The sequence below is a fragment of the Oryx dammah genome, unplaced genomic scaffold, assembly GCF_014754425.2.
Source record: "Oryx dammah isolate SB20612 unplaced genomic scaffold, SCBI_Odam_1.1 HiC_scaffold_22, whole genome shotgun sequence".
Classification (NCBI taxonomy): domain Eukaryota; kingdom Metazoa; phylum Chordata; class Mammalia; order Artiodactyla; family Bovidae; genus Oryx; species Oryx dammah.
In genome coordinates, this window is record NW_024070206.1 from 5,853,118 (window position 1) to 5,865,417 (window position 12,300).

A 12,300-nucleotide genomic window follows, 5' to 3' on the forward strand; every position below is an offset into this window, starting at 1 on the left:
CCAATATGTACCGTCAACATCATAAATCCCTTTACTAATAAGCCCTGCTTTAAAGCAACACACAGCACAGATATAAAACCTGCCATGCTCCAAACGAACACGCTCGACCTGACAAGAGAACCTTGGTCCTGGATGGTCCTCCCCGTCTGTCACCTCAAGCCAGGAGCTGGAAGCCATAAGGCTTCATTTCAAACCAAGTTCTAAAGCAACAGCTTTAGCTCAAGTTTTTCTTCTCGTGTCTCTCCACGTATGCCACAAATGCAGGCTTACCTGAAATGCAGTTCCTACCCTCACCTAATCGCCAGAGCTCTGAATCCTCCTACCTAAAGTCTGTCAAAGGTACATGTATATTGTGTATGTGTGTGTGCGTAGAGATATATGCGAACATAAAACCTCTCCAAAAGTATACCTTCAGCCTCTCAACAAGGATTCTTGCTTTATTAAATCCTCCCCAGAATGTGCAGATAGAAAAATACAGGGTACATATTAAAGTTCTGTTGAATCAAATGGGATATTCCTTATAATTCTTTTAGGGGATACCAACAACACAGAAAAATATGTATATACAAAAAGGGCAAGACTTCCCTGCTGGTCTAGTGGTTAAGATTTTGCCTTCCAATGCTGGGGTGTGGGTTTCGATTCCTGGTTGGGAAGCTAAGATCCCACATGCGTCATGGCCAAAAGACCAAAACATTAAAAAACAACAAAGGAGTCATATTGTAACAAGCTCAGTAAAGATTTTAAAAATGATCCACATTAAAAAAAAAAAAAAAAACGGCGAAAACAAGCAAAGAGAGAACAGCTATTTGAGTTTCTCTGAATCCTTTTAAATCAGGTTGATTTCATTTAATTCACACATTATTATTTAAGATATACCATAATCCAAAAAGAACGGGCAAACATTCTCACTTGATTTTGCCCTAACTGTGAGGGGAGAACTTCCCTTTCTAGTATATTACATCATGGAGAGAAAATACATTCAGGTATTCAAATTCTTGACTGTTTTCATCTCATATAGTAAATATAAACTTATGTGATTTAAGATTTCAAATTAAGAATAAAAGTATTTATGCTTGACAATTAATTTTAATCTAAAAAGTCATGGGGGAATTCAAGAATACTAGTTAATCTATCTTTTTGTATATTAAAAGTGACTAGAAACAATCATGAAGAACTCTTCAAACTCCACATCTGTTTTAAAGCCTGTTTTTCCCCTTTAACATGGTTTGCACAGTAAAAGTAATCCTTCACAGGTATGACATAAACTCTGTGAATTATGAGACACTGTTGTCATTACTTTTGTGAATTACAACTTTTGGTCATATGGGTTTGATATCAATTATGAGGGCAATTCATGTAATATACAGATATATAATAGTGTGCCACAATCTAATGCAATTCATTCTTATCCGTGAGGTATTACTACACAGCTCACAAAAGGCCAAACTTTAAGTTCATCCTGAAGGTACTCACTCACATGAAAGGTTTTTCTTTTAACAGCGCCTATATTCTTATCCAATTAAATATTTCTTCTTTGTTCCCATTGAGTCTAAGTTTATAAAACAAAACAAAACACCTATACTATTAAATCTAAAAACCAACCTTTAAGCCTTTACGATCTCATATTGTATATGTATGTTGGTGTAACTATGTATATGGCTTTACATGAACATAAAATAATCCCAATTTTAGCTACAAAACATGTAAAACTATTCTCTTATACTAATTATCCAAGTTTATTTTTAAGAAAACAGCATGTCTTTTTGTCACAGTTTGAATATCTCCTTGTACTATATTAAACATTAAAAAGACACTTCTATGTCACACAGAGAGAAAATGATATGCCATTATGAATATATTTTTCCTTTTTCTTATATGATTATTTAAGCATCTGGTTTTGAAAATCCATTCCATTTAAAAGCACAAGCTCCTAATGCATCTATATACGGAATCTACAAAAACAGCACCGGGGAACCTATCTGCAGGCCAGGAGTACAGACTGAGAGCCGAGAACAGACGTGGACACAGCAGGCCAGGAGAGGCGGCTCCAGAGGGAGGAGACACACGTGCATACCTACAGCGCATTCAAGTGACGTGCGGCAGAAACCAAGAAAACTTCGTGAAGCAATTATCCTCCAATTAGAAATAAATAAATGAAAACACACACACACACACAAGCTCTAGAGGCAGATGGCCTAGATTCAAACTTGACTCTGCCATTTCGCGTCTATGGGCCTTATGTGAAAAGTTACTTAATCGTCCTGTGCCTCATTTTCCTCCTTTGTAAAACAGAGGTGATAATAAGGATAATTACAATTGAGTTGTAAGGATTAAAAGAGCCCAGAGCACAGACTGATATTTATTAGGTTCTTATTAAATACTAGTGAGCTGTTGTGATAGTTATTAAAGTTCCTGATTTTTAAATGTTGTTTTCGAACACTTTGCTACGATGATATCAATTACTGTTTGTCTGACCAACCCCTTGCTGAAGCAATACACATAGTCAATTACATATACATTAAAAAAAACAAAAGTGCTGTTATTAGAAAGTATCATTATAAAAGATTCGGAGCCAGTGTAACAGCTAATGGAAGTAATGTGTATTACAGCACTTCTGATTCTTCAGGCTATTTTAATTCATTCAAATACACAAACACTTTCTTGGTCAAAATGCATTGATATTATACAGATTCTCTATCTATAAATGTTCAAAAATTGTTTTAAAGGGAAGCTGAAGATTATACTGGTATTTCTAAGCCACTTTTTTTCATCTGTGCTCTTGCTTATCTCCTTTTGGGCTTTTTTGGAGGCAAGTCACCTCAGCTCAGCCTTTTAAACATAAGCTTAAATCAGCGTAGGTTAACTTGCAATTTTCAATGAACAATAAAAAGCAAGTTTTCACAGTGCCAAATGACTGAGTGCAGACCCCTAGGAGAACGGCGAAAAATACACTGTGCGTCCCATCACACCACAGGATTCTACACTTTGGTTCTTCAGCAGCATGTGTTAAACATGGAAAACTCTGGAAAAACTTTGTACTTCTCTCTTTCCCGTGAGCACCTCCCCATGTCCCCATCTCCCCCACCCCCATACAAGCCACCCTGCTTCTCCAGTGGTGGGGCCCCAAGCCCCAGAGTGGTCTCTTGGATAATGGCTACTCTGGTACCTCTAGTTCCAGAAAAACCATAAGCTTTTTGGTTTCCAGGGACAGAGTTGAGCTTAGTAATGAGGTGGCACAACTCCCAGGGTAAGAGGAGAAGCACAGAGAGACAGTACGGCTCAAGAGGCAACTCAGACCACTGCTGAAGAGCACAGAATTTAAAGTCTAGACATGGGTATTCTCTGTGGAAATGGACAAGCGGGAAATCACTGCAAGGTGTATAGGAGGTGTATTTTACAAGAAAGAGTAGCAACTACCAGTGGACAATGTTGCAAAGTAGGAGAGCCAGGATTATTAAGTGATTTCTGGTTTGGGGTGTTAGGTGGCTAAAGGCACCCTCAAGTGACGTCTTTTATGAGACCTCAATTCAAAAAGGGGATGAATTTTAGAAATACATATGAGCTCATTTTGGACTCGGTATCTAGCGATCTGTGGGACATTCGGGCAAGGGGACACATTAATCTGACACTCAGAGAACAAGCTTAGGTTGGAGATACAGATTCAATAGTCTTTAACAAGCAAGCGGCAGCGAAAACCAAAGAAAAGGGAAAGTCAATCACCCAGAGCGGAAAATATGAAAAGAGAAAATGAAGGAAGAAAAGCCATGACTATATTTTAATATTCCTGTCAACTCTCAAATGCCATATTCAGAAATAATCTACTGGTGATGGAATTCCAGTTGAGTTATTTCAAATTCTGAAACATGATGCTGTGAACGTGCTGCACTCAATATGCCAGCAAATTTGGAAAACTCAGCAGTGGCCACAGGACTGGAAAAGGTCAGTTTTCATTCCAATCTCAAAGAAAGGCAATGCCAAAGAATGCTCAAACTACCGCACAATTGCACTCATCTCACATGCTGGTGGGCTCGCACAGAATCGGACACGACTGAAACGACTTAGCAGCAGTAGCAGCAGCGGCTCACGCTAGTAAAGTAATGCTTAAAATTCTCCAAGCCAGGCTTCAGCAATACGTGAACTGTGAACTTCCCGATGTTCAAGCTGGTTTTAGAAAAGGCAGAGGAACCAGAGATCAAATTGCCAACATCCACTGGATCATGGAAAAAGCAAGAGAGTTCCACAAAAATATCTATTTCTGCTTTATTGACTATGCCAAAGCCTTTGACTGTGTGGATCACAATCAACTGTGGAAAATTCTGAAAGAGATGGGAATACCAGACCACCTGACCTGCCTCTTGAGAAACCTATATGCGGGTCAGGAAGCAACAGTTAGAACTGGACATGGAACAACAAACTGGTTCCAAATAGGAAAAGGAGTACGTCAAGGCTATATATTGTCACCCTGCTTATTTAACTTATATGCAGAGTACGTCATGAGAAATGCAGGACTGGAGGAAGCACAAGCTGGAATCAAGATTGTGATTTGATTGTAATCAGATATGCAGATGACACCACCCTTATGGCAGAAAGTGAAGAAGAACTAAAAAGTCTCTTGATGAAAGTGAAAGAGGAGAGTGAAAAAGTTGGCTTAAAGCTCAACATTCAGAAAACTAAGATCATGGCATCCGGTCCCATCACTTCATGACAAATAGATGGGGAAACAGTGGAAACAGTGGCTGACTTTATTTTTCTGGGCTTCAATATCACTGCAGATAGTGATTGCAGCAATGAAATTAAAAGACACTTACTCCTTGGAAGGAAAGTTATGACCAAACTAGACAGCATATTAAAAGCAGAGACATTACTTTGCCAACAAAGGTCCGTCTAGTCAAGGCTATGGTTTTTCCAGCGGTCATGTATGGATGTGAGAGTTGGACTACAAAGAAAGCTGAGCGCAGAAGAATTGATGCTTTTGAACTGTGGTGTTGGAGAGGACTCTTGAGAGTCCCTTGGACTGGAAGGAGATCCAACCAGTCCATCCTAAAGGAGATCAGTCCTGGGTGTTCATTGGAACGACTGATGCTGAAGCTGAAACTCTAATACTTTGGCCACCTCATGCGAAGAGCTGACTCATTTGAAAAGACCCTGATGCTGGGAAAGATGGAGGGCGGGAGGAGAAGGGCACAACAGAGGATGAGACGGTTGGATGGCATCACCGACTCGATGGACACGGGTTTGGGTGGACTCCAGGAGTTGGTGATGGACAGGGAGGCCTGGCGTGCTGCAGTTCATGGGGTTGCAAAGAATCGGACACGACTGAGCCACTGAAGTGAACTGAACATCCTATCAATGTGTTATAAACACTAAGCAGCAAAAAGTAGTTTCCTTTGCATTTTCACGTCCCAGTTTTTTAAAAAAGTATATAAAGGTAAATTAGTTGAAAAGGCATCTTTCAGAAAACTACAGAATCCACACTTATTTTTCTTAAAAAAGGGAACTACACAGTAAATAAACCACAGCACTCATGATGTATAATTATCCAAATATTAATAATAGTAAACTCATATTTTATGGCTTCCCTGGTGGCTCAGAGGTTAAAGCATCTGCCTGGAATTCAGGAGACCTGGGTTCGATCCCTGGGTCGGGAAGATCCCCTGGAGAAGGCAATGGCACCCCACTCCAGTACTCTTGCCTGGAGAATCCCATGGAGGGAGGAGCCTGGTAGGCTACAGTCCACGGGGTCACAAAGAGTCGGACACGGCTGAGCAACTTCACTTCACATTTTATATTAGCCAACATTCTGAAGTCAATCAGAAGAGTAGTGATAACAGTTTAGAACAAATGACTTAAAAATCACATTGTTCTGAGACTATCAGTTATAAATTAAAGAATGAGAAAGCAAAAGGGTAAAATGCAGAAAGTCTTATTCTAGATTACTAATTATATGGCTTCTATCTCTCTGCTAAGAAAGTATTTCTGATTTCTGAATATATAATGCCCTAAATTTTGCCCTTTGGGACTTTAACAAGATGAATTTCCTATCCTTCAGTCAAAACAAATGTATAAACATTTTATGAACAGGGCCTCCGTAAATGGTAAAATTAACAAATCAATATTTAGTCTCAGACAAGGCGTGCTTTTCAGCTCTATCTTAATATACTAGAAATGTTGACTTTGCTCTGTGAATCTATGTTAAGGTGTCAGTTTTATGTTGGTGACTTCAAAAAGCAAGACAGAACCACACAAATTTCATTTTACAAGTACATAATAACTATTTACATTATGAGCACTAATTATATTTAGTCTTAACATCATACTAGTTGTAAATAACTTAAAGAACAAGTTGTAAAAGAACATTTAAAGAATACATGCTGATTTTTTTCCCTCATGGGAGATAATCTCTTGCTCTAACTCTAGAATAACAAGTTTGCCTTCTAGGCAGTAAGACAGGACAGCTGGCAAACATCAGGCTCAGGCTTGCAATCCTACCTAAGCAGGAAAGGTGGACTGTGACATCATCTCCCATTTCAAAAGAAACAATGCCAAAGTTCACGAGTCTGAGACTGTGAGGCAGGTTGGGGTGGTGGTCAAGTTCACACGTGGGCTCTGGAATGAGGCAGGACACATTTTCGGTCCCTTGAACATGAACTCCTCTGAGCACGTTTCCTCATCTATCTGGACAAATAACCAGAATACACCTCAAAGAAACGCTGTTAGAATCAAGAATAAAGAGGTTGGTACGAAGTTAACAGCTTGATACTACTTTCAAGTTCTCTTACCTTTCTCTTTTTTTTCTTTATTCCATAGCATTTCTCATCTTTTTTATATAAATTGAATCTTACAAGAAAGTACAACAGACAGAGTCAGCTCGCCCGTCCGAGTCTGTGCAGCGTCGCTGCGCCTGCTGTGAGTGGCTCAGTCTATCTCCTGTGCTGCTGACTTGCACCAAGTGGTCTCTTTCTGACAATGTCAGTGCCTCCTGGCCCTTTACTGCCGTTATGTGGTCAGTCTGTGTCCTTGCGGTGCTGAACAAAGGGTAGGATGCTGCAGTATGAGCCCCAGGAGAATATAGTCAATTTCTTAAAGGGATCCCTGCAGGTTTCTGAATGAAACCCATCCAAAATTCTTTCAAAACTGATATTAAGGGAGGATGTTTTAAAATACAACATTTAGGGGCTAAATCTCTTCATTCTCACTCAGAATGCTATCCTTTACCTCAATGAAAACCGCATAAAAATAACCAAAAAACTCACTTAAAAGGTCTACCTTAAAAAAAAAAGATTATGATTTGTCTAAAAACATATATATATCAGTTTTTAATGTGATGTACTCCATTAATATAATTATTGCCTATTAATATTAGTGAAAATAAGGACATACTATTTATAAATATTGATTTATATATATATAAACTCATATATATATATATGAACATTTAAACTGGAATATCAAAAGTAAAAGTATACATACAAAAGCAAATGCACAGGTATAGATTATGTGTGTGACTCTAAAATTATAAATAATCCAGAAACAATCTTTATGCCATTCTTTGTACTTTCAAGAAAATACTACTATTATTGTTAAAACAGATTTTAAATATACAGAGTATTGCAAAACCTGAAAGAATTCCTTTCGTGGGGGCAGGGAGTATATTTCCTATTCATACTTTGTAATATTTTTTAAAAATGAGAAATAGGTTTTAATATTTTTTCTAAATAAAACAATATTAATCTAATATTGTTAATATTAGATATTATTAATCTAATACGGCTTTGATATGCATTTAAGACATCTGGTTAAAGGAAAGAGCCTGATAAACCTTAGACTGGAATGCTAAGTAAAACTGAGGGCGTGTGTTGACCAAGGCACTACTGGCATTACTTTGTAGAGCCGATCAATAGATATTAGCTTTAAAAAGAGAGATTTAGAAAGAAGTGGCAGCATATTTTTGAAATGACAGGGTGAAGGTTTAAATTGTCTCAATCAAGGCTCAATTTTTTCTTCCCAGTTTTTCCAGCTGTTCTCTTCCAGTTAAGACTCTTCATTTCAAATAAATTTAATTAGTTCCAATTGATCATAGCCAACACTTACACAGCTTTATCCATGCTTCTTTACTTTTATACAGCAAACACTAACAAAGACTGCCAAGCTCAGATCAAGGGTCGCAAGACAATATTCATACTTCATTCGCTCTCACCCAGAAGAAAAATTTCAGCTTTGAAATTCTGCCTACAGCAAAAGCACTAAATTATACCGCATATTTGAATTGTTATCTTGGTCAGCTGTTGAATTCAGTTAATTGGAGAATTCAGCCTCAGATTACCACAAAAATAAAATTAATACAGCCACGCATAGTAGCCTAGCTACAGCAGTCAAATAAGATTTCATTCAAAATATAGGCAAATATCTCTGTCATGATATAATTTCTATTTTATTTTTTGAGGTGATATTACGAGAGCAATTCCTTTTAAATAATCAGAGGAAAAATCAGGGTTTGCAGGGTGAATAGCTGAATTGGCCAGTTTTCCCTTTTTCAGTACCTCTTGCGCTCTACAATGCTGGTTGGCCTAAAATAAGATTATTCTGCTTGAAACAGGTTTCTCTCAAATGCACCTACCATATTTTTCATAATGCAATTTATATAGGATTCTAGTCAATAAAAAGAAATATGGTTTTCTTCTAAACCCTCACAAAAATCTATACCACATCTTAATCAAGTCACACAATCTAAAGGTAACGTGAACGATTCACAGACTGCAGGGCGCTGGTTGCTCTGACAACATGTTAAGGAAGTCTTTTCCAGTTATTTAAATTCTTCGGATCCTGAGCATTCTTGCCTCGAGTACTCATGGCAGGAAATGAGTAAATCAACTGATAAAGCCATGCATCACACGCATTTAACTGAACTTTTTACAGATTAAAATACAGTTTATGTAGCAGTAATTGACTCTCCAAACTAGATTTTCATTTTTAAGCTTCCTGATTTTTTTTTTTAACAGTAAACAGAGTCACGTGCCCTAACTCTGACTCGTGACTTTGGCAGAGCATAGTTCATAATTTCAATGTACTGATTTAATAATAGTTACTTGAGTGCTCAAAAATTCAGCTTTTCTTCTGGAATGGAAAGTGAGATATTCTACTATTGCAAAGGTAACTTCTATTATTTAAACCATGACTTTTTGCAGACAAGAAAACCTTTAAAATTTGAGGTAATAAAACATATCTATATATTATTTTTTTAAAAGCAGTAAAAACTGAATAGAGCAAGAACTAATTTTTAAAAACCTACAAATTGCCTAGATGGGAGGGGAGAATGGATACATATAGAGGAAAGGCTGAGTACCTTTGCTGTTGACCTGAAACTATCACAATATTGTTAATCGGCTACACTTCAGGACAAAATACAAAGTTTAAAAAAAAAAGAAATAAAAAAATAAAAAATTTGCAAATGATATCTTCTAGTAGCTACTGAAACAAACCCTATAACTTACAGTATAAGTGACTTTTAGCAAAGCTGGAAGTTTGAGAAATAATTTACATATATATTTAAGATGGATATTTTTTAAATCAGTGAACCCATACATTAAAAAGCAAGAGCCACCACCACCATCATCATATTTTTTGCTGAAAACCAGATGTTCCATGATAAAGTCAATGACAGCAGCGGCACAGTCCATAGGTTTTTAAATACAGGCTTTGAACATTTTCAGGAGAGAACAGTAGGCTCCCTCAGGTGATAACAGTAAAGAACCTGCCACACACAGCTTTAAGAGGAAAATGGGAGGGAAAAAGCCAACTTCCCTTTAGTTTTTTTTTAACCCCCTCTTCCTTTAATGACTGTTGAAAATTTTACTGACACTTTGTGAGCATGCTTCTTTTCAAATTATTGATTACTATTAAGTTAATATATCTCGCTTCACAATAGTTATAGATTTATTTGGTCAGATTTTATTTTTTAACCATCCACACCAAACACAAGAGCTTATCATTCTTAATACCAATACAAATAGTATACTGGGCTTCCCTGATGGCTTGGACGGTAAAGCGTCTGCCTACAATGCGGGAGACCCGGGTTCAATCCCTGGGTTGGAAAGATCTCCTGGAGAAGGAAATGGCAATCCACTCCAGTATTCTTGCCTGGAAAATCCCATGGATGGAGGAACCTGGTAGGCTACAGCCCATGGGGTCGCAAAGAGTTGGACACGCCTGAGCAACCTCACTATAAACAGTACACTAGGTTGTTTCTATCCTCTGTGCACTGAAAGAAATCGAGCTGAATGCATTAGCATGTTCAGTAATCGACCCTGCTCTAAGTCTATTAAAAGATAGGTTGAACACAGTGCAGTGTGTGGCTTTCCTAAATTTTACCACGTCTGATTATGTGATAAATAATAGAGAGAAGAATGCTCAACACCCAAACAATGAAAGTAACTTTTAAAAAAGCGTTCATTTCTACCGTACGGGTAGGAAGAGCATCTGTAGGTTTCCTCAGGTAGCCCATGTTGCATGTACCACTATCACAACTTCGATATTTTCAGTCTATCCTAGGCGTGCTGCAGTCCACGGGGTCTCAAAGAGTCGGACGTGACTTGGTGACTGAACAACAAGACTACTGTAGCTGCAAAACCTGTCATAACACAAGAGGCATCCTCCTCTACATGTTCCAAGACTTTCGTAACGCTCCTAGCCTCTGAATTAGAAGGTCCCCGGAAAATCGGACACAGAGCTAGCGGGCTCATTGTTAAGGTGACAATGAGCAAACCTGGACCAAATAAACAGTTCTGCTTCTTTCTACTTCAAGACCAGAAAGGGCACTAAAGGGTCTCAAAAAACTAAGCATTCCATCAATGCAAGTTTCCATCCATGTACTTAGTCCTGCTATAAATGACCTAGAAGCATTTTCCGATATCAGACAAAGTTCATCCAGATGACATTAAAGATGTCTCTTCTTACCAGTCGTGATGTCATCATCCACAAGGTCGTGCTCCTCCTCCTGGACTTTGGCTTCTGGCCCGGAGGCATCAGGAGCAGTGGTGATCGTCTGCATGGCTTCTGCTGAGACCCCCGCTAAAACAAAGGAGAAGAAGAGCTAGTTTGTAAAAACTAAAAGAGAAGTGGACCAAAACTCTTAAAGTGGTTTAATTTACTTACTGGATGAAAATGCAGTATGTTAAAAAAAAAAATACCATATATTCATCCAAATTAGGAAGAGACAGAAAGTAACGAACCAAACATTCATGTGTGCTCTCTACTGCTTTCTATGTACATAGATACATGGATGCAAACCGTATTACTTTTAACCAAGATCTGGGAACAAAAAACTGAAGTTGTATAGTTTCACTTGCTTCCTTTCAACATGTTTACTAGTTATTTTAGTAAATTTAGACACGCTTATGCCTAAAAAAAAAAAAAAAACGAGAAAACCTAGAAAGTGAAGGACTATTTTAAAAGTTTGCTTCTCTTTAATATCAGTTTGCTTGTAATTTGAGGGATGGGAAGAGCGATGATGACAAAAGAGGGATTTGGGTTCTGGGTCTTTGAAAGAGACCTTAAATGTATTACCCCAAGGGTATAACAGGTGGCACTAATGGTAAAGAACCTGCCTGTCGATGCAGGATACAAACAATGTGCAAGTTCAACCCTTGTATTGGGAAGATCCCCAGAGGAGGAAATGGCAACTCACTCCAGTATTCTCGCCTGGAGGATTCCATGGACAGGGGAGTCTGGCAGGCTAGTCCATGTGGTCGCACAGAGCTGGACACGACTGAAGCAACTTGGCACGCACGCAAGAATTAGACAGAAGGTCTGACAAGTACTGAACTGAAAGCAACTAACTGAAAGCTGACAGGTGAACTAGATGAGGGCACCCTAAACTTCCATTCTCTGAAACACCTGAGAACTTGAAAGAACTTCCTACAAATGTCTTTTCCTAACTCACCTATCTTCCCATTCTAGATAAAACACAAATTTCCCCCACTATCTGGAAGCAGTGTATTGCTATGACAACAAAAGAGGGATACGTGTTCATAGAATCACATGATATTGAGCACAACCACTGTGAAGTCCTCCATGTATCTGTGGTTCCTCCTTATCTGTGGATATTCAACCAACGACGTTGGCTGGCTCACGTAATACTGTAGTACTTACTAGTGAAAAAGAACCGCATGTAAGTGGATCCACTCAGGTCAAACTAAGGTTGTTCAAGGGTCAACATATAAATGAAAATAAAACTACAGATCAGTAATTCTCATGAATCTAGACGCAAAAATCCTCAACAAAATGTAAGCAAGTAGAATTCAA

The 12,300-nt window shown here is 38.2% G+C and overlaps 1 protein-coding gene across 2 annotated transcripts in view; it reads right to left on the bottom strand.

The window, feature by feature from the left end:
• Positions 1 to 12,300, bottom strand: part of WDR7 (WD repeat domain 7) — a 357,442-nt gene that overhangs the window by 196,404 nt on the left and 148,738 nt on the right. For both annotated transcript variants that reach the window (XM_040264319.1, XM_040264320.1), the window contains one exon: positions 10,954 to 11,067. In XM_040264319.1, the coding sequence (XP_040120253.1) occupies positions 10,954 to 11,067 (114 nt within the window). The remainder of the gene's footprint in view (positions 1 to 10,953; positions 11,068 to 12,300) is intronic.